At 45.5% G+C, this 27,527-nt stretch overlaps 1 protein-coding gene across 1 annotated transcript; it reads right to left on the reverse strand.

Annotated features, from left to right (window-relative positions):
• Positions 1–1,864: 1,864 nt before the first annotated feature.
• LOC120066797 (solute carrier organic anion transporter family member 1C1-like) lies at positions 1,865–25,788 on the reverse strand. Its single transcript, XM_039018271.1, has 13 exons — positions 25,647–25,788; positions 23,196–23,328; positions 22,702–22,823; positions 20,562–20,708; positions 20,327–20,425; positions 19,666–19,920; positions 18,687–18,851; positions 9,449–9,644; positions 9,026–9,191; positions 7,097–7,287; positions 6,818–6,882; positions 6,627–6,744; positions 1,865–2,099 (listed from the first exon to the last, which is right to left on the reverse strand). Exons 1-13 carry the CDS (start codon positions 25,786–25,788, stop codon positions 1,865–1,867), a joined length of 2,034 nt encoding a protein of 677 aa, XP_038874199.1.
• Between the last annotated feature and the right edge of the window lie 1,739 nt (positions 25,789–27,527).

The raw sequence follows: 27,527 nt of genomic DNA on the forward strand, positions 1-27,527 counted from the left end.
AATAAAGTTCACCTGTGTGCAATCTAACTAATTGTGTGACTTCTGAAGGTAATTGGTTGCACCAGATCTTATTTGGGGGCTTCATAGGCAAGGGGGTGAATACATATGCACACACCACTTTTCCATTTTTATTTTATTTTATTTTTGTGTTGAATTTCACTTCACCAATTTGGACTATTTTGTGTATGTCAATTACATGAAATCCAAATAAAAATACATGTAAATTACAGGTTGTAATGTAACAAAATAGGAAAAACGCCAAGGGGGATGAATACTTTTGCAAGGCACTGTAAAACACATACGTTAACGTTCAAGAAATGTATTTTTGTTCCATACAGTCATGAGTCTACACACCGCAGGCAGTCTTCTTTTGCTGCCTTAAAATAAAAAATAAAATGGATTACATCAGATGTTTTCCCGCTATTGATCTACACAACCTACTTCAAATTTACAAGTGAAAGAAATGTTACAAAACATTTTCCAAATTACTAAGAAATATAAAAATGAGGATGTATAGATTGTGAAGAATTTTTTATAAGATTCTACCAACCTTGCAAAACTCTTAGGGCAACATATATCCATTGTTGTTGTAAAAATGGCTCAAGCACAGTAAATATTAACACTGAACAAAAATATAAACGCAACATGTAAAGTGTTTGTCCCGCGATTCGTGAGCTGAAATAAAAGATCCCAGAAATGTTTCATATGCACAAACGCGTATTTCTCTCAAATGTTGAGCAAAAATTTGTTTACAGCCCTTGTAGTGAGCATTTCTCCTTTGCCAAGATAGTCCATCCACCTGACAGGTGTGGTATATCAATACGCTGATTAAACAGCATGATACACAGATGCTGGGGACAATACAAGGCCACTCTAAAATGTGCAGTTTTGTCACACAACAAGATGCCACAGATGTCTCAAGTTGAGGGAGCAATTGATATGCTTTCTGAAGGAATGTCCACCAGAATGTCAATTCTGGTGAATGTTAATTTTGAGGTGAATGAGGTGAGGTGAATGTTAATTTCTCTACCATAAGCCACCTCCAAAGTTCTTTCAGAGAATTTGGCAGTATGTGCAACCAGACTCACAAACGCAGACCACGTGTATGGCATCGTGTGGGCGAGCGGTTTTCTGATGTCACAACATTGTGAACAAAGTGCCCATTGGTGGCGGTGGGGTTATGGTACGGGCAGGCATAAACTACGGACAAACAACACAATTGTCAATTTCCTTATATGAACTTTAACTCAGTATAATCTTTGAAATAACTTTCACTTTTTGAAAATATGGAGTTGTATAGATCTGAAGGAAATATATCTAATGTAATCCATTTTTAGATAAAAAATGTAATGTAGCAAAATGTGAATACTCTGCAAGGGGTGTGTATACTTTCACTAGATATTGTATAAACAAAAATAAACTATTTTTTCACATCATCTACAGGAGTACAGTACAAATAGACTTTATGCTCTTCTCTTCTCTCCTCGCTAAATCGATTGTATTCAGGGTGGAACAATACTTAAAAAGGAGATGTCAGGGCATGTAGTGGGTCAGTGGAGCAGGTACACAATGGTATGGAGTACCAGCGCAGGGTACTGACACCTTTCACAAAAATATTTGCTGAATATTGACCCCAAAAATAATTAACACTGGTACTGTCAAAATGATTACCGTTGTAGTGAACGGCGACAGTGCAAACATGGGCCTCTCAGACTGTTGGCGAACTTGCTAAACACAGTCTACTCCGACAGGGTTAACCCACTTGGGGGAGATCACAACTAGCTTTATGTAGGCAAAAGGTCGATACACCGACACCTGTTTCATTCCGTCTTGGAGTCGATCTATGTTGAGCTATTGAGGTCCATCAAAGGCGTGTCTCCCTGTCAGGGTTACAGTCCAGCGCTCTTACAAACTGGTCACAGTGTAAAGAGCTGTTGCTCTCCTCTTTCCTGAGAGACTCGGCCTCCATCTCTACATTCCCATTGGTCAGCGCCATTTTCTCTTCCTGCTTGACGTGCCTCCTGAGTAGAGTGAAGCCCAGTATACACAGGAAGAAAGAGACAGTCCTCAGGCCCATAGTCAGACCCAGGTATACTACCCTAGAACAGAACAGAGGAGAGATTAGGGTTAGGGATAAGGTCAGAGTTAGGATTAGGGTTAGGATCAGAGTTAGGATTAGGGTTAGGATCAGAGTTAGGGTTAGGGTTAGGATCAGAGTTAGGGTTAGGGTTAGGATCAGAGTTAGGGTTAGGGTTAGGATCAGAGTTAGGGTTAGGGTTAGGATCAGAGTTAGGGTTAGGGTTAGGATCAGAGTTAGGGTTAGGGTCAGAGTTAGGGTCAGAGTTAGGGATAGGGATAGGGTCAGAGTTAGGGATAGGGTCAGAGATAGGGATAGGGTCAGAGTTAGGGATAGGGAAAGCCAGTATACACAGGAAGCAAGAGATAACAGATGGCAGGTAGCCTAGCGGTTAAGCGTGTTGGTAACCGAAAAGTCCCTGGTTCGAATCCCTGAGCAGTCAAGGTGGAAAGATCTGCTGTTCTGCCCTTGAGCAAGGCAGTTAACCAAAAATAACTTCTCCCCGGGCGCTGATGACGTAGTTTAGGCAGCCCCCCGCATCTCTCGGAATCAGAGGGGTGAGTTAAACGTGGGAAAAAACATGTTGGTTGAATTCATTCAGTTGTACAACTGACTACAGTCGGTATCCCCTTCCCAGTCCTTCGGACCAGAGTCAGACCCAGGTATACTATCCTAGAACAGACCAGAGGAGAGAGTGAATCGGGGCGGCAGCTAGCGTTAGACTAGTAACCGAAAGGTTGCAAGATTGAATCCCCGAGCTGACAAGGTGAAACTCGGGCGTTCTGCCCCTGAACAAGGCAGTTAACCCACTGTTCCTTGGCTGTCATTGAAAATAAGAATTTGTTCTTTATTAACTGACTTGCCTGGTTAACAAATAAAAATCCTTAGAATAAACTAAAATAGGTTACACTTTACATGAAGGCAACACTTGTAAAGTGTTTGAAATAGACTATTCTAAAGTAACACTTCACATGAGTGTACATTAATGTTAACTGTTGCCCTAAAATAGAGCAGAGAGCATGAACACTAAAAACATGGCACAGTAAAACAAGAAAATAAGTGTCTACTAAAACCAATGTAGGCTACCCCTATCCAAATAGAGATAGCTATGGAGCTAGGAGCTGTACTGTAGGGATTCACTAGGGGGGGAATTCCCACCTGAGTTAAGCATCCGTATTCTGACCTTAAATATAGGCATGAAAATAGCATGCTATTCACCAGCTATTCACTTGGGGTGGAGATGGAATACATGAATGTGTGTCTACAGAGACGTCATATTCTGACATGGACTTAATTCCCTCCTAATTCCATCACCTTTACGTGCGAGGAAACCATGAAAAAAAAGCGAACCTACCGAAATTATATGGCCTTTTAACTTGCAGCGATGGGCATTCTTGAACGTGTTAATTATAGGCTACCCTGACTTTCTCTGCTTCCTGTTTCCTGTCATGTAAAATATTAGTCACTATCAGGATCAACCGTCAGTAAGCCAAATAACCACACATATTCACCAGCCATTTTACTGTTTGTTCCCTTCAGTTGGTATAGCCTACATTATCATTCCATTTAATTACATTGTTTCATTTACCTTCATTTGGTTCCTCTGTAAATGCAGTCACGGTTGTGTGGTTGTTGCTGACGATCATTACTAAAAGTTGATCATATATATATATATATATATATATATATATATATATATATATATATATATATATATATATATATATATATATATATATATATATAAGAAAGACATGTAGGCTAATTAAATTGTTCTGGAGTGGGGAGCAGACCAAGACGTAACGGTTTGAACCGACGCATGGCGTAATACTTGGCGCCGTGGTTAGTGCAGGCAATAGAACAGGGTTTAGCCAACCATTGTACACGAATCTCTCTATTATAATTCTATGTACACTAATCTTCCAACATTACCATGGGCTGAAGAATTGAATGTGGCAATATTCTGAACGAATCAAACCACAGTTTTATTTATTGAATGTGTAAAAGGCTCTCCAAACCTGTTTATGATTCATAAGTACTTTCCTAACCCTAAAATATCTACAAAATCAGAGTATTAATTTTTAATTGGTTCTGAAATGGAGAAGAAAATGCATGCATATTTAGATGGTTTTCTTTCTGAACACGTTCTCTCCATATATTTTATTGAGTCTATGGACAATAACTAAAAGGTAGAGCGTATTTAAAGGGATGGCTTAAGACAAATGGACTGAAAACCCTATTGAATGAAAACCGCAAGAGCTAATCTGTTGGCCAGCAAGTGGGAGGGTTTTATCTTTTGATCGCTGGAGAAACATGTAAAACTAGTCATATGGTATCAAACTGAAGCATATCAACATCCCACTGGGCACACACTGGTTGAATCAACGATGTTTCAACGTCATTTCAATTAAATTACGTTGAACCAACGTGGAATAGACATTGAATTGACGTGTGTGCCCAGTGGTATATACATTTTTTTTCCAAAGTCAAATTTATGAAATGCTGGCTTTATAACTTGCAAGAATGACATTCGGAGAGACAAGCTAGAGACTTCTGTAGCCACGCGTAAAAGACAGTATAGTGCCAAACCTACTGAGTTGATTTATGATTTTAATTATATGCATAGACTTTTAACTGAGGAGGAAGTCTGGGTATAAGCATTTCTGTGGAACCCAGCAGAACGGTATCCCAAAGGCATCCCTTAGTCAGACTAAGGGAGAGTGGGAATCGTCATGTTATCAAACTTCGGGTTATTGCCATAAATGATTATGCATAGGTTAATAACGCATTACTAACACTTGTCATTTTCAAGTATTTTGCCGTCACTCTCTTAGGAACCTGAGGGAGGAAGAGAAAGTCAAAAGCTCCAACTGAAATGTCATTATCAGTTGTTTAATGGCAGATAGGAGGGGGGGGGAGGGGGTAGAGTGTTCTTAGTGCGATTATAAATTCAGACCAGGGCCTTATGCCATGGAAGCAGATTACATAATCAGAGCCCATAAGTCTTGGAGGTGTGAACATACAAATTAATTGTGAGAATATTAATCATGTTTTCTTTTCTGTTCATTTATAAGTAATTTCAAAGTTTGTATAATGTTGAACAGTATGGATTTGGATTCTAGTTTGAAATATACTTATTCATGTTACCATACTAAAACTTATTGATTACTTTACATGTATAAATAATGCATATGTTAGGGGTCAAGGAAGGGTCAAGAGGAACTAGGTGTGGTGAAAGTTACTGAGTGATATGGAAAGTTACTGAGTGAGACTTGGAAGTGGAAGTGCAGAAAATTCATATTCTGTTCAAATATTATATTGTTCAATATGAATGTTCCTAAGGAGGGGGGCAAAGGGCAACAGTGTCGTTTAAGTTCCTGATGAGGCAGGTCAGTTGCTGCGGAATCAGGAGCATGAGGGGGGGCAGGTACTTAGCCTAGTGGCTAGAGCGTTGGGCCTGTAACCGAAAGGTTGCTAGATCGAATCCACAAGCTGACAAGGTAAAACATCTGTCATTCTGCCCTTGAACAAAGCTGTTAACCCACTGTTCCCTGGATGGCTGCCATTGTAAATACGAGTTTGTTCTTAACTGACTTGCCTAGATAAATAAAGGTTAAATAATAAAAAATGTCATGAGAGATGTGGAACTCAACTCAAGATAAGGTCAACAGATGAAGAGAGAAGACACTGCTAGGAGAGGGGCCACAGGGGCCCACCATCAGATTATAGTCCTATCCCATACAGACACACTGCTAGGAGAGGGGCCACAGGGGCCCACCCTGCACACCATCTGATTATAACAATAGTGGATCATATCAGGCTAACGTATTATAAGTTGCTCAGTAATTTGGGACATGTAGCCTATTGGAATCACTATGAGAAGCAGATTATACGAGCCTGGCACATGGTTCACAACAGTTATAACAGTTCCATGATTAATGAGGATGATCAACCCTTATTGTACACTTTTGTCAACTTCTAATTTTTCATGGATTAAACAATTCAACACGGCAACCTTCAGGAAGAATCAAACCACTATATTTTTTATTCACCAATATATTTTGTGCGTAAAGGCTCTCCAAATCTTTTTTAAATTTGTATTATTCATAAATACTTTTCTAACCCTAAATAATAGACAAGATCAGAGTATTTTTAAATCTACCAATTAGTGCTGACAAGGACATTAATATCCATGGATTTACATGGATTTTTTTAATTGATCTCTAATATTCTGAACTCTTCTCTCCATATGTTCTAGTGAGTCCGTCGAGGAATATCTAATTAAAAAAGGTACACCAAATTTAAAGGGATGGATTTAGATAAATGTACTAAAAATCATATTGAATGAAAACTTGACGAGAAAAATCGGTTGGCCAGCAAGTGGGAGGGTTTTCAGCTGTCGAATTACATTTATTCAGCGCGTGCAAGATAACCACGCCTGCAAAACCATTATGCACCTGCATAAGGTAAGTCTGAATACCAACTACTGAGAAGTGTGTTGTGAAAGGCATAGTTTCCTAAGTCTGAATTGACCCCCTAGGTGTTTTACCTGTAGGCTGTTGTGTTGTAGATTCTGCACGCTCCTCTTCCTCCACATTGTGTGATTCCCCACTTTAAACAGGTCGTGTCTATGACGGCTCCGAAGTAGATAGGTGCAGGGATGCCAGCTAAAATCAATCAATCAATCAATCATTGACTAACTCAATCTATCAGTCAACCGAGGACATAAGTAATACTCACCCAGGGTCCGGGTGGCCAACGTGTGGACTCCAAGAGCAAGGGATTTAAACTCAGGCTTAATGCACCTATAAGAAGATTATTAGGGAGTTAGGGGAAGTCCTTTAAAGGCCAACTAAACTTAATCCTAACTGTTGTGATTAACTTGAACTTGAGTGACATCAAAGCATGATTTTTACAAAACGGTTTCCCCAAGTTGAACATGTTAGGATACAACACATTTTGTGTCATTAAAAGCATTGTTGCATTTCTCCAGTCCATCCACTAGATGGCCTCACTGACCTGATGAGAAGCATGAAGCCTGGCGTTCCCCCCAGAGAGATGATGAAGGAAGTGATGACAGACAAGAAGAGGAAGTAGGGGAACATTGTGTCACAGCTGTCTCTGATTGGACAGTGACCCAGGGAGGCAGTCAGGTTGCTGGGCTGAGAACCTGCCCCTGTCACTGCCACACACCTGCACTGGTCAAACACCTGGAGGAGAGGACATGGGGAAGGATCACTGAGTAGTAAAACACTGCAATAATATAGGGTCTAGGGAGTCTGGACTAGCGGTCTAGGGAGTCTGGACTAGCGGTCTAGGGAGTCTGGACTAGCGGTCTGGGGAGTCTGGACTAGCGGTCTGGGGAGTCTGGACTACCGGTCTAGAGTCTGGACTAGCGGTCTAGAGAGTCTGGACTAGCGGTCTAGAGAGTTTGGACTAGCGGTCTAGGGAGTCTGGAGTAGCGGTCTAGGGAGTCTGGACTAGCGGTCTAGAGAGTCTGGACTAGCGGTCTAGAGAGTCTGGACTAGCGGTCTAGGGAGTCTGGAGTAGCGGTCTAGGGAGTCTGGAGTAGCGGTCTAGAGAGTCTTGACTATTGGTGTAGAGAGTCTTGACTAGCGGTCTAGAGAGTCTTGACTAGTGGTCTAGGGAGTCTGGACTAGTGGTCTAGAGAGTCTGGACGAGCGGTCTAGAGAGTCTGGAGAGTCTGGACTAGCGGTCTAGAGAGTCTGGACTAGCAGTCTAGAGAGTCTGGACTAGCGGTCTAGAGAGTCTGGACTAGTGGTCTAGGGAGTCTGGACTAGCAGTCTAGGGAGTTTGGACTAGCGATCTAGAGAGTCTAGAGAGTCTGGACTAGTGGTCTAGGGAGTCTGGACTAGCGGTCTAGGGAGTTTGGACTAGTGCTCTAGAGAGTCTGGACTAGCGGTCTAGAGAGTTTGGACTAGTGGTCTAGGGAGTCTGGACTAGCGGTCTAGGGAGTTTGGACTAGTGCTCTAGAGAGTCTGGACTAGCGGTCTAGAGAGTCTGGACTAGCAGTCTAGAGAGTCTGGAGAGTCTGGACTAGCGGTTTAGAGAGTCTGGACTAGCGGTCTAGGGAGTTTGGACTAGCGATCTAGAGAGTCTGGACTAGCAGCCTAGAGAGTCTGGACTAGTGGCCTAGAGACACTGGACTAGTGGTCTAGAGAGTCTGGAGTAGCAGTCTAGAGAGTCTGGACTAGCGGTCTAGAGAGTCTGGACTAGCGGTCTAGAGAGTCTGGACTAGCGGTATAGAGAGTCTGGAATAGCGGTCTAGGGAGTCTGGACTAGCGGTATAGAGAGTCTGGACTAGGGTGAGTACTACCTACTATAGTCTACATAAGAACCCTAGAGGCGGGAGTTCGATATATTTGTCTCCACCTCATGACTTCACATACACTGAGTATACCAAACATTAAGAACACCTTCCTAATATTGAGTAGCACCCCCTCCCTTTTTGCCCTCAGAGCAGACTCAATTCATTGGGGCATTGAATCTATAAAGTGTCGAAAGTGTTGCTGGCTCAAGTGATGCTGTATCACGTTGACTCCAATGCTTCCCACAGTCGTGTCAAGTTGGCTGGACGTCCTTTGGGTGGTGGACCATTCTTGATACACACAGGAAACTGTTGAGCGTTGCAAAAACCCTATAGCGTTGCAGTTCTTGACACAAACCGGTGGTCTTGTCCATTCACTCTCTGAATGGCACACGTACACAATCCATGTCTCAATTGTCTAAAGGCTTAATAGTCCATCTTTAACCCGTCTCCTCCTCTTCATCTACTCTGATTAAAGTGAATTTAACAAGTGACATCAGTAACAGACCATAGCGTCCCACTGGATTCACCTGGTCAGTCTGTGTCATGGAAACAGCTGTTGTTAATGTTTTGTATAGTCCGTGTATCGGCCCAAGGGGAACGCTAAGATATCATCTCACCGTGTTTCTGCCTGCTCCGGTAGAGGATGTACAGCCAGCCAAACAGGGGGACACATACGTGATCCCGTTCTCTCCACAGACAGGGTCCCAGTCACTCCCGGAGCACAGGCAACCGGAGTTACACTCAGAGAACAGAGATGGCTGCTGGTACGACAACCCCTCCACCCTGGACAAAACACAGAGACGGATGGAGAAACAACTGAAAAGGTACAGTATGTATTAGATTCTAGAAAGATCTGTTAGAACATCACTGTTCACTCATTTACACAGACTGTTTTCTAGGTCAGTTCATAGCGACTCTGTTTTGAGTGACATGTTTTTCTCTATTCTGAGTGACTAAGAATAGCTACTCGTTCCCAATAGAGTTCAGTTGAATACATAAATGATGATGGGGGGAGGTTTGTATCCATCGTGGAGACTTACCCTGTGTATGACATGGTTATCCCAGCCACCTTGGCGTTGTCACAGCCCATGGCGAAGAAGAAGAGGGACAGGAAGTACCCCAGCAGGGAGGTCCCGAAGGAGAACTTAGCAGCTGCCATGACGCCCAGCTTGAACTTCTTCATGACCACACCCCCTGAGAACATCCCCAGAGCCACTGCGGGGATGTTGACCGTGCCTGGAGAGCAGAACAGACGTCAGCCATGCATGCACGGCGCATAGAGGGAAGTTGAAAGAACCGTTCTAGTCGTAGTACAGCTCCCCTGAAGCAGTTTTGACGGTTAAGTGTCTTTCGAGGGCACAACGTCAGGAGAAGGCATCTACGATACTGATACCATTAACCCTCCGGTTGCCAGCTCGTTCCCAAACAGATTTCCCCATGGGATCTCTACAGACGTCATACAAACAACAAGTTTATACTACAGGGAGGGGAAGTGTGGAATTAGGGGTATAGCCAGGCCTGGCCCTTGCCATAAGCGACATAGGAGACGGGGGCCCCCGACCCCAAAAATAAGCTCAGTCAGGGGGTCAACTTACTGTTGAGAGTTAAAAACAAAACAAAAATTGTTCACCTTTATTTAACCAGGTAGGCCAGTTGAGAACAATTTCTCATTTACAACTGCGACCTGGCCAAGATAAAGCAAAGCAGTGCGACACAAACAACACAGAGTTACACATGGAATAAACAAACATACAGTCAATAACACAATAGAATAATCTGTATACAGTGTGTGCAAATGATGTAAGGAGGTAAGGCAATATATAGGCCAATCGTGGCGAAGTAATTACAATTTAGCAATTAACACTGGAGTGGTATATGTGCATCAATGATCCGGGGAATGTGGTCGAAGGTTCCGTGTGGATGTTGTGACGCAATTACGAAGGCACTCGGAGACCAAATCGAGCTCCGTACCGCATCGCCGTGCGCCTCCCAAATGTTGTAACAATGCGGAGGGCTCCGTTTAGCTCTACATCGACATGATTGGTTGACGGTAGAGAGGTGAGAGGTCCCGAAAAAAACACAAACTCACTTCCTTGACAACTTCCTTGACAACAGCTCTGCGCTGCTCCGCGAAGGCGAAAGAAGTATGAATGACCTGACTTCTGCAGAGGCCGTATCACCGTAAACGCTGCACGGCAGGGCTGAGGCCGTATCACCGTAAACGCTGCACGGCAGGGCTGAGGCAGTATCACCGTAAACGCTGCACGGCAGGCCTGAGGCCGTATCACCGTAAACGCTGCACGGCAGGGCTGAGGCCGTATCACCGTAAACGCTGCACGGCAGAGCAGAGGCCGTATCACCGTAAACGCTGCACGGCAGGGCTGAGGCAGTATCACCGTAAACGCTGCACGGCAGGGCTGAGGCAGTATCACCGTAAACGCTGCACGGCAGGCCTGAGGCCGTATCACCGTAAACGCTGCACGGCAGGGCTGAGGCCGTATCACCGTAAACGCTGCACGGCAGGGCTGAGGCCGTATCACCGTAAACGCTGCACGGCAGAGCAGAGGCCGTATCACCGTAAACGCTGCACGGCAGAGCAGAGGCCGTATCACCGTAAACGCTGCACGGCAGGGCTGAGGCCGCATCACCGTAAACGCTGCACGGCAGGCCTGAGGCCGTATCACCGTAAACGCTGCACGGCAGGGCTGAGGCCGTATCACCGTAAACGCTGCACGGCAGGGCTGAGGCAGTATCACCGTAAACGCTGCACGGCAGAGCAGAGGCCGTATCACCGTAAACGCTGCACGGCAGAGCAGAGGCCGTATCACCGTAAACGCTGCACGGCAGGGCTGAGGCCGTATCACCGTAAACGCTGCACGGCAGAGCAGAGGCCGTATCACCGTAAACGCTGCACGGCAGGGCTGAGGCCGTATCACCGTAAACGCTGCACGGCAGGGCTGAGGCCGTATCACCGTAAACGCTGCACGGCAGGGCTGAGGCCGTATCACCGTAAACGCTGCACGGCAGAGCAGAGGCCGTATCACCGTAAACGCTGCACGGCAGGGCTGAGGCAGTATCACCGTAAACGCTGCACGGCAGAGCAGAGGCCGTATCACCGTAAACGCTGCACGGCAGAGCAGAGGCCGTATCACCGTAAACGCTGCACGGCAGGGCTGAGGCAGTATCACCGTAAACGCTGCACGGCAGGGCAGAGGCCGTATCACCGTAAACGCTGCACGGCAGGGCTGAGGCAGTATCACCGTAAACGCTGCACGGCAGGGCTGAGGCAGTATCACCGTAAACGCTGCACGGCAGGGCTGAGGCCGTATCACCGTAAACGCTGCACGGCAGGCCTGAGGCCGTATCACCGTAAACGCTGCACGGCAGGGCAGAGGCCGTATCACCGTAAACGCTGCACGGCAGGGCTGAGGCCGTATCACCGTAAACGCTGCACGGCAGGGCTGAGGCCGTATCACCGTAAAAGCTGCACGGCAGAGCAGAGGCCGTATCACCGTAAACGCTGCACGGCAGGGCTGAGGCCGTATCACCGTAAACGCTGCACGGTCAATGCAGACGTCAGATTGACCGCGCAGCGCCTTTTAGAATACTAAAATACACAAGGTGCATCAGCAGTTGTTATCTTATGTCAGTCACTGACAGTCACTGACAGTCACTGACAGTCACTCAATTAGCCCATGCCAGCTAACATTTTTTAGATTGGTTAAGTTAGTCTAGCCAGCTATCTAAACTTGTAGTAATCCTGCCCAGGGTCCCCTGACTTCCAGGTGGTCTCCATTGATTTTGTTAGTCACTCACTCTTACTGTAGATATTATGTTAACATGGCATAAATCATGTAGATATTATGTTAACATGGCATAAATCATGTAGATATTATGTTAACATGGCATAAATCATGTAGATATTATGTTAACATGGCATAAATCATGTAGATATTATGTTAACATGGCATAAATCATGTAGATATTATGTTAACATGGCATAAATCATGTAGATATTATGTTAACATGGCATAAATCATGTAGATATTATGTTAACATGGCATAAATCATGGCAAAATGTGTAGAATTGCACGAATTTTTGCTTATCATCTCTCACCCTCTCATCCCCCACCTTCTCCGTCTCTCTCTCACCCTCTCATCCTCCACCCTCTCCGTCTCTCTCTCACCCTCTCATCCTCCACCCTCTCCGTCTCTCTCTCACCCTCTCATCCCCCACCCTCTCCCTCTCTCTCACCCTCTCATCCTCCACCCTCTCCGTCTCTCTCTCACCCTCGCATCCTCCACCCTCTCCGTCTCTCTCTCACCCTCTCATCCCCCACCCTCTCCGTCTCTCTCTCACCTCTCTCTCTCACCTCCCCCTCTCTCACCCTCTCCATCTCTCTCACCCTCTCACATCTCTCATCCTCCACCCTCTCCGTCTCTCTCTCACCTCTCTCACCTCCCCCACCCTCTCCGTCTCTCTCACATCTCTCATCCTCCATCCTCTCCGTCTCTCTCTCACCTTCTCCGTCTCTCTCTTACCCTCTCATCCTCCACCCTCTCCGTCTCTCTCTCACCCTCTCATCCTCCACCCACTCCGTCTCTCTCACCCTCTCATCCCCCACCCTCTCCCTCTCTCTCACCCTCTCATCCTCCACCCTCTCCGTCTCTCTCTCACCCTCTCATCCCCCACCCTCTCCGTCTCTCTCTCACCCTCTCATCCTCCACCCACTCCGTCTCTCTCACCCTCTCATCCCCCACCCTCTCCGTCTCTCTCTCACCCTCTCATCCTCCACCCTCTCCGTCTCTCTCTCACCCTCGCATCCTCCACCCTCTCCGTCTCTCTCTCACCCTCGCATCCTCCACCCTCTCCGTCTCTCTCTCACCCTCTCATCCTCCACCCTCTCCGTCTCTCTCTCACCCTCTCATCCTCCACCCTCTCCGTCTCTCTCTCACCCTCTCATCCTCCACCCTCTCCGTCTCTCTCTCACCCTCTCATCCTCCACCCTCTCCGTCTCTCTCTCACCTCCCCCTCTCTCACCCTCTCCGTCTCTCTCTCACCCTCTCACATCTCTCATCCTCCACCCACTCCGTCTCTCTCTCACCCTCTCATCCTCCACCCACTCCGTCTCTCTCACCCTCTCCGTCTCTCTCACCCTCTCCGACTCTCTCTCACCTCTCTCTCTCACCTCCCCCTCTCTCACCCTCTCCATCTCTCTCACCCTCTCACATCTCTCATCCTCCACCCTCTCCGTCTCTCTCTCACCTCTCTCACCTCCCCCACCCTCTCCGTCTCTCTCACATCTCTCATCCTCCATCCTCTCCGTCTCTCTCTCACCTTCTCCGTCTCTCTCTTACCCTCTCACATCTCTTATCCTCCACCCACTCCGTCTCTCTCACCCTCTCCTTCTCTCTCTCACCTCTCTGACCTCCCCCTCTCTCACCCTCTCCGTCTCTCTCACCCTCTCACATCTCTCATCCTCCATCCTCTCCGTCTCTCTCTCACCTTCTTCGTCTCTCTCTTACCTCTCTCCCCTCCCCCTCTCTGTCTCTCTCTCGCTCTCTCCCTCCTCCTTTCCCTCCCTCCACCTCCTCTCATCTGTCTCTCTCCCTCCTCTCTCTCCCCATCCCCCCTTCTCCCTCTCCCCTTCCCTCCCTCTCCCACTTCTGTCTCCCTCTTCCCCCTCCATTCTCTCTCTCTCTCTCCTTTCTCTGCCTCCCCCTCCTCTCACCTCTCTCTCTCCCACAGACAGGCCGACAGACAGATAGGCAGGCAGGCAAACAGACAGACAGGAAGGCAGACACACACAGTTTTAAAGTTTAAAGTCAATCTAACAATATCCTTTTCAGAATTAATTCAATAATTCATAATAAGGCTCTTAGTTTCTAGAACTGCAAGACCATTGTGTCCAACGGAGGTAAAAAATAATTTTGGGTCTATTGACTTTAAATTTCATATGTCGGGTTCCCTCCTGGGAACACTCTTTTATAATGCCCTCAAGTTTTTACATTAAGAAATGACGTTCTACAGAGGATGGAAGACATTGTTTGTGTGTAACTGCAGGGAGAGAATTAAGGACCATGTTGAGGGTAAATGAAGACCCTTAATTGTCACAGGAAGTTGAACCTCAACACAGGGCATCCCTATAAGGTCACGATTGGTTGCGGGCAAGGACGGTTAACTAGTTCAAACGCAGTCAACGGGAGTGTCATGGTTATGTGACGGTCCCGTGTGGCTCAGTTGGTAGAGCATGGCGCTTGCAACGCCAGGGTTGTGGGTTCATTCCCCACGGGGGGACCAGGATGAATATGTATGAACTTTCCAATTTGTAAGTCGCTCTGGATAAGAGCGTCTGCTAAATGACTTAAATGTAATGTAAATGTAATGTGAGGACTGTAAAAAATGCTTTTCTATGAAAGAAATGCCTTGTTCTCTGAGAGACCAAGTTTTCACGGTGAAGAGTTCATTTCACATGGTCAGATGTAGGCTTGCGTTCACCGGGGAACGTCTGGGGAACGGTCCCCATGTGTGAATTTTGTTTCTATCCTCAACCGTTCTGCCGATGTCACTCAAAAGTACATTAAGTCTAGATCAGGTGAGGCCTACCCTTTTTTAAATGTTTTTATGTCACCTTTATTTAACTAGGCAAGTCAGTTAAGAACAAATTCTTATTTACAATGACGGCCTACCCCGGCCTAACCCGGACAACAACGGGCCAATTGTGCGCCGCCTTATGGGACACACAATCACGGTCGGATGTGATACAGCCTGGAATCGAACCAGGGACTGTAGTGACGCCTCGTGCACTGAGATGCAGTGCCTTAGACCGCGGTGCCACTTGGGAGCCATGTAGAGGGGGAGGGGCAAATTAATGGATTGTTAAATTGGATTAAGGCTAGGGTTATGTCTAGGGTTGAGGCCCTAACTTCATGTCCACTCAAAGCTCAACCCTAACCATAAACCTGACTCTAACCCTAACCCTAGCTTCATGTCCACTCAAAGTTCAACCCTGCTCAACCCTAAACCTAACCTCATTCCTAACCCTAGCTTCATATCAACTTCCAGCTCAATTCTAAGCCTAACCCTCGCTTCATCTCAACATCCTGGCTCAACCCAATTGGTTGTCTCTTATCTTTTCCCATTGACTGCTACTGTGTGTATTGACATAAGCATCAATCTTGTGACACCCATCTTTTCCCATTAGTTGCAATGTATTGAGAAAAAACATCAGCTACTGTGACATTTGACCTTTTTTGCAAAAACGTGCCAGTATGACGTTTTCAGGCTCATAATGGGCTGGGCAAAATGTGTAGAATTGCAGGAAATTAGCTGTAAAAACGGCAACAACAAAAAAATGCCCCTAAAACGGCCCCATGGCAAAATGTGTGGAATTGCTGCAAACTTGTTTAAAAAACGACAGCATTTTCTCTATGCCCCATGGCAAAGTGTAAAATTGCAGGAAATTAACTAAAAACCAAAACCAAAAATCTCTCCACCATCAAGAGGGGGGGCCACTAAAATGTTTTGCCAGCATGGTGGTGAGGGGTCCCCCAACAAAATTTTGCTTAGGGCCCCCAAAAGGCTAGATCCGGCCTTGTCTATAGCCATTTTACAGGGAAAGATCAACCACAATCCTCTCTTCCTAGCTGGGATGGTGATTATGCCTGCAATACAATACTAACCTGACAACTCACAATAAATTATTCCGTTACTCTGTTGTTCGCTACATACTTTAGTCTGAAGTCGTTTGTGGTGACGAGGGGCAAAAGGGGTTTTGTACAAAACAAATTCATCATCGATTGGATCATCTCTAACCAATCAGAGTATCAAAGCCAATGACGAACTTTCAAACCGACGCTTTGCCCACGTGTGTTCTGGTTCTGGACCAATCAGACAGCCCCAAAAATGTGTTTGCATTCGTTTAAGGATCGGGGAGGTACTCAGATCCAGACTCATTGCAGACAAGAAACTAACGTCCGTGGGAGTGGTGTAGCATTTGACAGAAGCAAGGAGTCTGGATAGCCAGGCACGTACAATACAGACATCACAAGACAAAAGGGATCTTTCTCAATTATCATCTTTGTCTCATCGCCTCCTCCTCATAAGGATCTTCTCCTCCAATAGGGTTGAGAAGCGGGCAAGGAGATAGGATGTGATGAATCACAGAAAGACGAATTGAGAAAGGGCCCAGGTTCTTACAGAGGGGAAGGGAACTGTATTGGGAATCACTCACTGGGTTTTACAGGGAGGCAGAGATGCGACTGTATCTAGTGCAATCCTTCTTCCCAGAAGAGATCAAAGGAAGGAATAGCCTCATTCATATCAAAGTCGTTCATCCATATTTCATGTGAAGTGGTCATGAGAGATGAAACTGTCTTTGATGGTTGAAAGGACAGGGGGAATGCTGCATGTATTTCTGGCTGAGCCCCCAACCTCCTCTCCTCTCCCTACTAAACCACTCTTCTCTAATTGAGTACAGAATAAAAGCATATTATTATTATTATTATTATGTGGTCATCAACAGCACTTTAAATATAATTTAACTTTAATATCATTTTAAATCAAGACTGGCTATTTATTAATTACATTATTCAATATTATGTTCTATTAATTTCAAGTCTATCTCGCTTTTATCTTGTCCGTCTCCTCGTGTCAGTGTTTAATTACAGAGAAGTCAGAGTCCGTCTCCTCGTGTCAGTGTTTAATTACAGAGAAGTCAGAGTCCGTCTCCTCTTGTCAGTGTTTAATTACAGAGAAGTCAGAGTCCGTCTCCTCATGTCAGTGTTTATTACAGAGAAGTCAGAGTCCGTCTCCTCTTGTCAGTGTTTAATTACAGAGAAGTCAGAGTCCTTCTCCTCATGTCAGTGTTTATTACAGAGAAGTCAGAGTCCGTCTCCTCGTGTCAGTGTTTAATTACAGAGAAGTCAGAGTCCGTCTCCTCGTGTCAGTGTTTAATTACAGAGAAGTCAGAGTCCGTCTCCTCATGTCAGTGTTTAATTACAGAGAAGTCAGAGTCCGTCTCCTCATGTCAGTGTTTATTACAGAGAAGTCAGAGTCCGTCTCCTCTTGTCAGTGTTTAATTACAGAGAAGTCAGAGTCCGTCTCCTCATGTCAGTGTTTAATTACAGAGAAGTCAGAGTCCGTCTCCTCATGTCAGTGTTTAATTACAGAGAAGTCAGAGTCCGTCTCCTCGTGTCAGTGTTTAATTACAGAGAAGTCAGAGTCCGTCTCCTCATGTCAGTGTTTAATTACAGAGAAGTCAGAGTCCGTCTCCTCGTGTCAGTGTTTATTACAGAGAAGTCAGAGTCCGTCTCCTCGTGTCAGTGTTTATTACAGAGAAGTCAGAGTCCGTCTCCTCATGTCAGTGTTTATTTACAGAGAAGTCAGAGTCTGTCTCCTCGTGTCAGTGTTTATTACAGAGAAGTCAGAGTCCTTCTCCTCATGTCAGTGTTAAATTACAGAGAAGTCAGAGTCCTTCTCCTCATGTCAGTGTTAATTACAGAGAAGTCAGAGTCCGTCTCCTCGTGTCAGTAATTATTACAGAGAAGTCAGAGTCCGTCTCATCGTGTCAGTGTTTATTACAGAGAAGTCAGAGTCCGTCTCCTCATGTCAGTGTTTAATTACAGAGAAGTCAGAGTCCGTCTCCTCATGTCAGTGTCTAATTACAGAGAAGTCAGAGTCCGTCTCCTCATGTCAGTGTTTAATTACAGAGAAGTCAGAGTCCGTCTCCTCATGTCAGTGTTTAATTACAGAGAAGTCAGAGTCCGTCTCCTCGTGTCAGTAATTATTACAGAGAAGTCAGAGTCCGTCTCATCGTGTCAGTGTTTATTACAGAGAAGTCAGAGTCCGTCTCCTCATGTCAGTGTTTAATTACAGAGAAGTCAGAGTCCGTCTCCTCATGTCAGTGTCTAATTACAGAGAAGTCAGAGTCCGTCTCCTCATGTCAGTGTTTAATTACAGAGAAGTCAGAGTCCGTCTCCTCATGTCAGTGTTTAATTACAGAGAAGTCAGAGTCCGTCTCCTCATGTCAGTGTTAAATTACAGAGAAGTCAGAGCTATCTTTCGAGGAGCTGTCTGTTTTTTTGTATGAAAGAAACATACTGCCATGGAAATGTAACATAAAGAACATAAGAACATGAAACTCTTCAGACAAAACCAGCTAACTGAAATATATGTTTTATTACACCATTACACAATATTAGCAATGTTACTTTTGATGATGTAGGATTTTTAAAGACACATTAAACACATGATCATAAAACGATGGATGCACTCACCCATTAGGAAGTTGGCTTTTGATGCTGACTGTCCGTAATGTTGCTCAATGTATTTGGGCTTGTAGGTTACCATGCCGATGAGAGAGTTGAATTGAATAATGGTCACGCAGAGGTAGGTTATATAGACTGGACTTCCCAGTAAGCTCTTCAATGTTGGAACAAATTCTGTGAAAATACAACAACAAACAACAGCGATTATTGTTAAATGTTTCTGTTCGTTTTAATTTCTTACTTGTCTCTTTGCTCCCGAGTGGCGCAGCGGACTAAGGCACTGCATCTCAGTGCAAGAGGCGTCACTACAGTCCTTGGTTCGAATCCAGCCTGTATCACATCCGGCCGTGATTGGGAGTCCCATAGGGCGGCGCACAATTGGCCCAGCGTTGTCCGGGTTTGGCCGTCATTGTAAAAAAAATGATTTGTTCTTAACTGACTTGCCTAGTTAAATAAAGGTTAAATAAATATATAATGTACCATTCACATCTATATAAAACTGCATTGACATACAGATGGAAAGAGAATGAATAATGCGATTGGAGACGACAATATCTACTTCTTCAGAGGGCTCAGACAGTCCAGAGTGTACTCTCTGAGCCCTCTGAAGTACACTCTTAGAAAAAAAAAAAATCTCTAGAACCTAGAAGGTTTCTTCGGACGTCCATATAGGAGAGCCCTTTGAAGAACCCTTTTTGGATTCCAGGTAGAACCCGTTCCACTTTTGGGTTCTACACGGAACCCAAAAGGGTTCTACCTAGAACATAAAATGGTTCTTCAGAGGGTTCTCCTATGGGGACAGCCAAAGAAACCTTTCGGAACAGGTTTTAATGTTTAAGAGTGTAGTAGATATGGTCCTCTCCAATACGTTACTGTATCCCTAACCTAATTTTACCCTGCCTGAAGTATACACTCATCTGATCATTAGGCCTGTACTGTATGTTGTTATGGGTCTTCTCAAAAGCCAGGCCAGGGGATATTAAGGTACCTTTAGCCATTTGATGGAAGTTGGCCGGTTCCTCTGGTCTAAACTTATGTTCCATGGCTGAGGGAGAGTCCTTGATGAACCGGGTCTGTACTGGGGTGCAGTTGGCATTAAGTTGCTTATCCACGGGCATGGGCAGCGACTTGGGCAGGAACCAGAAGGGTACGGCAGACATGAGGGTGATAGCCCCGGCTATGAGGTACCCTAGCCACCACGCCCCAACCCAGCGGGCATCGCCTGGGGTGATGGTGATAGTCTCTGGAGAAGAAGGACAGGTGTAGCAGGGTCATATAACCAACAGGGTTGGGCTCAAAGCCATTTAGGATTCAGTTAAATCAGTAAGTGAATTGAGAACAACCCAGGGTTTCCCGTTCTCAGTCCTGGGTTGGTTATTTGATTTAGCTGTGTAGTGCTAGGGCAAAAACAAAAACGTGCAATAGAGCATAGTGCTTGCAACACCAAAGGTTGTGGGTTCGATTCCCGCTGGGGCTACCAATATATAAAATGTATAGACGCATGACTGTAAGTTGCTCTGGATAAAAGCGCTATAACAGCACCATGAGTATATAGGAACCGGACTGGATTATGTCATTACGTAACGGCACCACCGTGGCAAGCTGTATATACGACGCCCGTAATATGGTAGTTGTCGGAATCGACTCACCCATGTTCACGTATCCTATGTCAACGTATATCTTGGCACACAAGGATCCTAGTAAGTAGCCAAAGACAGGACCTATGATTGATATGGTCTGGACACAGCCTGAAACATTCAAACATAGAAAAGATAGGAACTTGATTTAGCTACATGACAGATGACCTATCCTACTTTAAACAAATTATTCTAAAAGTTATAATAAATATACATTTTATTGTGAGACAGAAAAAACATGTCTTACTAATGTAAAGGGCTGCATTCTCAGACCTGGCGTAGTCGTCTATATAGGAGATTCCCAGCGGATGTACAGGAGTCTCTCCTATCCCTCTTAACACATTACCCAGGAACACATAGATCCACATAGACACACTGGACTCTTGCTCACAGCCTGTCATTTAGAAAAAAGAAAAAAGCATGCTTAAATACAGCATTAGATCCCACAATAGCAGAGTATGATTTAATGGATGAACAACAACCGGTCGCAATTCCCTCCTTACCCCTTCTGTTGGCCTTAACCTATCAATGTTCTAGTATCCTGGACATCAGCCAGTCCGAATTCCCTCCTTTCCCATTGGCCCTAACCCTTCAATGTTTTTTTATTTATTTCACCTTTATTTAACCAGGCAGGCCAGTGGAGAACAAGTTCTCATTTACAACTGCGACCTGGCCAAGATAAAGCAGAGCAGTGCAACACAAACAACAACACAGAGTTACACATGGAATAAACAAATGTACAGTCAATAACACAATAGAAAAAAAATCTATATACAGTGTGTGTAAATGGCGTGAGGATGTAAGGCAATAAATAGGCCATAGTTGCGAAGTAATTACAATTGAGCAAATTCACACTGGAGTGACAGATGTGCAATTGATGATGTGCAAGTAGAAATACTGGAGTGCAAAAGAGCAGAAAAGTTTTTTTTAACAATATGGGGATGATATAGGTAGATTGGGTGGGCTATTTACAGATGGGCTATGTACAGCTGCAGCGATTGGTTAGCTGCTCAGATAGCTGATGTTTAAAGTTAGTGAGAGAAATATAAGTCTCCAACTTCAGCGATTATTGCAATTCGTTCCAGTCATTGGCAACAGAGAACTGGAAGGAAAGGAGGCCAAAGGTGGTGTTGGCTTTGGGGATGACCAGTGAGATATACCTGCTGGAGCGCGTGCTATGGGTGGGTGTTGTTATCGTGACCAGTGAGCTGAGATAAGGCGGAGCTTTACCTAGCAAAGACTTATAGATGACCTGGAGACAGTATTGGTCTGGCGACGAATATGTAGCGAGGGCCAGCCGACGAGAGCATACAAGTCGCAGTGGTGGGTGGTATATGGGGCTTTGGTGACAAAACGGATGGCACTGTGATAGACTGCATCCAGTTTGCTGAGTAGAGTGTTGGAGGCTATTTTGTAATTGACTTCGCTGAAGTCGAGAATCGGTAGGATAGACAGTTTTACGAGGGTATGTTTGGCGGCTTGAGTGAAGGATGCTTTGTTGCGAAATAGTAAGCCGATTCTAGATTAAATTTTGGTTTGGAGATGTTTAATATGAGTCTGGAAGGAGAGTTTACAGTCTACCCAGACACCTAGGCATTTGTAGTTGTCCACATATTCTAAGTCAGAACCGTCCAGAGTAATGATGCTAGTCAGGCGGGCAGGTGTGGGCAGCAAACGGTTAAAAAGCATGCATTTAGTTTTACTAGCATTTAATAGCAGTTGGAGGCCACAGAAGGAGTGTTGTATGGCATTGAAGCTCATTTGGAGGTTAGTTAACACAGTGTCCAAAGAAGGGCCAGATGTATACAAAATAGTGTCGTCTGCGTAGAGGTGGATCAGGGAATAACCCGCAGCAAGAGCAACATCATTGATATATACAGAGAAAATAGTCGGCCCGAGAATTGAACCTGTGGTACCCCCATAGAGACTGCCGGAGGTCCCTCCGATTTTACACACTGAACTCTATCTGAGAAGAAGTTGGTGAACCAGGTGATGCAGTCATTTGAGAAACAAAGGCTGTTGAGTCTGCCGATAAGAATACGGTGATTGACAGAGTTGAAAGCCTTGGCCAGGTCGATGAAAACGGCTGCACAGTACTGTCTTTTATCGATGGCGGTTATGATATCGTTTAGTACCTTGAGCGTGGCTGAAGTACACCCGTGACCAGCTCGGAAACCGGATTGCACAGCGGAGAAGGTACGGTGGGATTTGAAATGGTCAGTGATCTGTTTATTATCTTGAGTATAAGCAGTGTAGTGTTGGAGCTCCCACTATATTGCTTCCATCTTACAGATCTACACACATTGAAGAGTTAGGGTCAAGGGGAGATGGTAGGGATTACATTTGTACTGCATGTCTGTGTATATGGTTTAGTTACCATGTCTTACCTACAGACGGCAGTATAGAGGCCTTGTCACCTGCCTGTGTGGACTCAGCTGAGCTTGCTGGACATGGACCGAAGGTAGTGGTTGAATTCATGGACGCTCTAACTGACGATTGGAACTTATAGCTGGGTACAAAATAGCAATGTGACCGTTAAGCAAGTGGAGGGATAAAGCATCCATCAGGTGTCATTAGATTTAAACATGTAATTCACAACAAATTAAAATTATGTAAACATTCATAAAAAAAAGAAAGCAGTATATTGGCCATTTAATTGCTTCCCTTGATTTTGTTATCCAACCCACGTAATGATAATGTTACTGTCACGTCTACTCACGTCTACTCGATTCCCAGCGTCATGCAACATGTTAGCCAAAACTTAAGATCAAACTACTATCTCACTGTAAAAACATAACTTAATGTGAGCCACCTACAAACACAGGGAGGTCAATACATGTTCTCATGTTCTGACGACAAGTTGTGTACTCGTCTTACTTACCGTCCTAAAATAAAATGAGGCATGGCGATGAGGAACGTCCCAAACGACATCAGGACACATCCGATCGCTATGATCTTAGGTCGGTGAAGCTTGGCACCAAAATAACTCACAAAGGCTATCACCAATAGGTTACCTACAATACAGGGATGAGGGGAAGGGATGAGGGGAAGGGGTGAGAGGAAGGGATGAGGGGAAGGGAAGGGGGGAAGGGAAGGGATGAGGGGAAGGGAAGGGGGGAAGGGATGAGGGGAAGGGAAGGGGTGAGGGGAAGGGATGAGGGGAAGGGGTGAGGGGAAGGGATGAGGGGAAGGGAAGGAGGGGGAAGGGGTGAGGGGAAGGGATGAGGGGAAGGGAAGGGGGGAAGGGAAGGGATGAGGGGAAGGGAAGGGGGGAAGGGAAGGGATGAGGGGAAGGGAAGGGGTGAGGGGAAGGGATGAGGGGAAGGGGTGAGGGGAAGGGATGAGGGGAAGGGGTGAGGGGAAGGGAAGGGGTGAGGAGAAGGGAAGGGATGAGGCGAAGGGGTGAGGGGAAGGGATGAGGGGAAGGGGTGAGGGGAAGGGAAGGGGTGAGGGGAAGGGGTGAGGGGAAGGGGTGAGGGAAAGGGAAGGGTTGAGGGGAAGGGGTGAGGGGAAGGGGTGAGGGGAAGGGGTGAGGGAAAGGGAAGGGGTGAGGGGAAGGGGTGAGGAGAAGGGAAGGGATGAGGCGAAGGGGTGAGGGGAAGGGATGAGGGGAAGGGGTGAGGGGAAGGGAAGGGGTGAGGGGAAGGGGTGAGGGGAAGGGAAGGGGTGAGGAGAAGGGAAGGGATGAGGCGAAGGGGTGAGGGGAAGGGATGAGGGGAAGGGGTGAGGGGAAGGGAAGGGGTGAGGGGAAGGGGTGAGGGGAAGGGGTAGGGAAAGGGAGGGTTGGGGGGAAGGGAAGGGGTAAGGGGAAGGTATGAGGGGAAGGGATTGAGGGGAAGGGGTGAGGGAAGGGTATGAGGGGAAGGGGTGAGAGGAAAGGGATGAGGGGAAGGGAAGGGGGGAAGGGAAGGGATGAGGGGAAGGGAAGGGGGGAAGGAAGGATGAGGGGAAGGGAAGGGGTGAGGGAAGGGATGAGGGGAAGGGGTGAGGGAAGGGTGAGGGGAAGGGGAAGGGGGTGAGGAGAAGGGAAGGGATGAGGCGAAGGGGTGAGGGGAAGGGAGATGAGGGGAAGGGGTGAGGGAAGGGAAGGGGTGAGGGGAAGGGGTGAGGGGGAAGGGGTGAGGGGAAGGGAAGGGGTGAGGGGAAGAGGGTGAGGGGAAAGGGGGGGAAAGGAGGGTTGAGGGGAAGGGAAAGGGTAAGGGGAAGGTATGAGGGGAAGGATGAGGGGAAAGGTGTGAGGGGAAGGGTGTGAGGGGAAGGGTATGAGGGAAGGGATGAGGGGAAGGGGTGAGGGGAAGGGAAGGGGTGAGGGGAACGGGTGGGGAAGGAGATATGGTTGGGTACATTTGACAGTTACAGGGGTCACACTTTCAGAACGACAACACTATTGGTCAAGAGATGTTTACATCTGAACCACAGATGTGATTCTGTTTTTATAGCAGAGAAATGTAGCGTCAGGATGTTATTCTGTTTTTATAGCAGAGAAATGTAGCGTCAGGATGTGATTCTGTTTTTATAGCAGAGAAATGTAGCGTCAGGATGTTATTCTGATAGGACTTTATGGTGGTCAGTTAGCAGACACTTTTATCCAAAAGTGCTTACGGAACTATAAACATGGACAATGGCAAATATAGTGTACCAAAACCCTGAAAGAACACTTGAAAAAGATAAGGAGAGCCTCACACTCTAGGAGCTCAGATGCCATAATTGAATAACCTACAGACAGACAGTCTTCATCAGGTTATAATACAACTTGATGTAGATCAATCCCCTATATGCTCTAACACAGTGAGCCATAGGATCCAGCATGTGGACATAATATTATGATCTCTGCTTTAACAAGAAGCCCTGCTTTTGATGCAATTGCCCACGGAAACGTACATCGCCATAGAAACCCCAGTGACTGGCGCTACGGACCAGGGTCATATGCTGACAATAAGAGCACTAGTATAGCAGCATTCGACACCACTGATGTCTTATAGAACTACAGGGCTAGAATGAACATAGGATAGGTATTGCACCATTAGCTTTTGAGGTTGTATTACACAACCCACCATAACAAAAAGCCACATTCGTTCAAAGGGAAGCTCATGAATTGGCAAATAGTGTGTTGATCCTACGATGACACGCTCGGGAAGACGTAATCTTGGCCCACTCATCCACCTGATGCACCCGTAACATTTTAGTGAAACATACAGTATGAATAGCTAAGTCGGTAGAAGAAAAAGAAGAAGAGGAGGAGGAAGAAGAAGAGGAAGAAGAAACACGAACGCATAGCTAGGTAGAGAAGCAAACAAAACATGTACTGTAGGTATGCAGGTACAGTATTTACCTATTTCAAAGCTCCCGTCGATAACACCTATCAAATAACTTGGGATATCAAATCTCCTCTCCAGCTGGGTTATCGTACTTTTCATGTAACTCCCAGACAAGGCTTTAGAGAAGTAGGCAAAGGACAGGGCAGCCAGGAACATCTAAAGAGAGGGAGAGAAGAGAGAGAGAAAAAGAGGTCAAGAAAATAAAAAATATATATTTTACAACAAAATCAGACTAATAAGTGCCTGGTCTAAGAATGCTGAGCACCGAGTCCTCGCTCGTTGTTGATCTCCATAGGCAGTCTTCACAAAGACAGGATTAAAAGAGGTCTTCGATCTCATGAGTCATAATCTCCTGACTCTGACATATTCAGCCGCATGGCAATAACTCTGGACAGTTAATTGGAAACAGGTGAGCATCAGCATCAGTGTCCGGACTACATTGTTAGGGATGAAAATTGATCGGGATGAAAATAGCCCTGCAGTGATCGGGGGGTTGTCATCAGTGAGATCCTTTCTTCAAAAGGCAGAGTTGAACATAAAGACTTTCACCTCAGATAGACCGGGACATCTCTATTTCTGTCCATCAGAGAGGAAACACAAAGACTTCACCTCAGACAGACCAGGACATCTCTATTTCTGTCCATCAGAGAGGAAGCACAAAGACTTCACCTCAGACAGACCAGGACATCTCTATTTCTGTCCATCAGAGAGGAAACACAAAGACACTCATCTGAGTTATCAGTGGTTTCAGTATGTCATACATCATTCATATTTCTATTCAAATATTTTCAACAGTAGCAACTTGACCTCAGATGTACTGTGTTTCTCTGAACGCTGACGACATGACTGATACTGGCCTTATGGTGCAGAGATTCTACTTCTTGAGAAATGTTTCCGGCAAAGTCGTAACTGAGACATCACTTAAAATGATTTCCATGTCATTAACATACAGTATGTTGTCATCAACTTATGTTGATTCCTTAACTCTTTTTTTTTTTACAATAAGACCTTTCTAATTTTGGCCTGAGACAAATTACATTTCAGCAACAGTTTTCCTGGGAACGAGGCCAGTTCATTCATGAATTCATTTATTTATTCAATCGTTCACATAGATAATGGAGAAGCTGCTTACAGATCCAGCCATAAGTCTGAAGGGTCTAAATTGGTTGAATTAATGTATTCATTTCAAATCCAACACATACAACCTATAATTTAAAATGTTCCTCACACTAGTCCATCTCAAGTCATAGCCTAAATTATAATGATGCGGGTGGATTTTAGAGTACAGTCGTTACATCACTGAGTAATTCGGCTTGGTGGGTTGTGCAGGAGGGCACTTCAGTAGAATAGAATAGCACCTTTGTTTCTGTAAAACGTTCAGCACCAAACTAGGTCACAGTTCAGAACAACACGATAGCTCATCATCGCCTCGCCCCGTTGTTTTCCATTGTGGCTATAGAAAGCCCAATTGGATCCCCCCCCCCCCCCCCCCCCCCCCCGCTAATTGGTCTTTAGACTAATCAGATCAGCTCTGAAAAATATCTGATGCAGCTTACACTTAGGAGCTACAGCATAGGGTACTGGGTTCTGCTGTCAAGGTATAGGGGTCCCCCACATTATGTCTCCAAGGCTGTGTTAACACAGGAAGCCCAATTATTATATTTTTACCAATAATTGGGTCTTTTGACCGATCCCAGAAATTGTCACCAATCTTTTTTCTGATTGGTCAAAATACCAATTAGTGAATAAATTAGCAGAATTGGGCAGACTGTAAATGCAGTTTTAGGCCAGAATATAGGCCAGACCTGGATTCAAATATGATTGGAAATCTTGAAAATAATTTTGAGAGTTTGCTTTAGCCTATCTGGTAGTGCCAGATGGGCAGGATTTTCTCA

This window comes from Salvelinus namaycush, chromosome 21, assembly GCF_016432855.1.
Source record: "Salvelinus namaycush isolate Seneca chromosome 21, SaNama_1.0, whole genome shotgun sequence".
NCBI classification, from domain to species: domain Eukaryota; kingdom Metazoa; phylum Chordata; class Actinopteri; order Salmoniformes; family Salmonidae; genus Salvelinus; species Salvelinus namaycush.

Coding starts and splice junctions, on each gene's coding strand:
- LOC120066797 (XM_039018271.1), bottom strand. CDS start 25,788: ATGTTCCTGGCTGCCCTGTCCTTTGCCTACTTCTCTAAAGCCTTGTCT. Junction 18,852..19,665: donor CTTCCATCAAATGGCTAAAG/GTACCTTAATAT, acceptor GTATTTTCACAG/AATTTGTTCCAACATTGAAG. Junction 6,745..6,817: donor GTTGGCCACCCGGACCCTGG/GTGAGTATTACT, acceptor GATTGATTTTAG/CTGGCATCCCTGCACCTATC.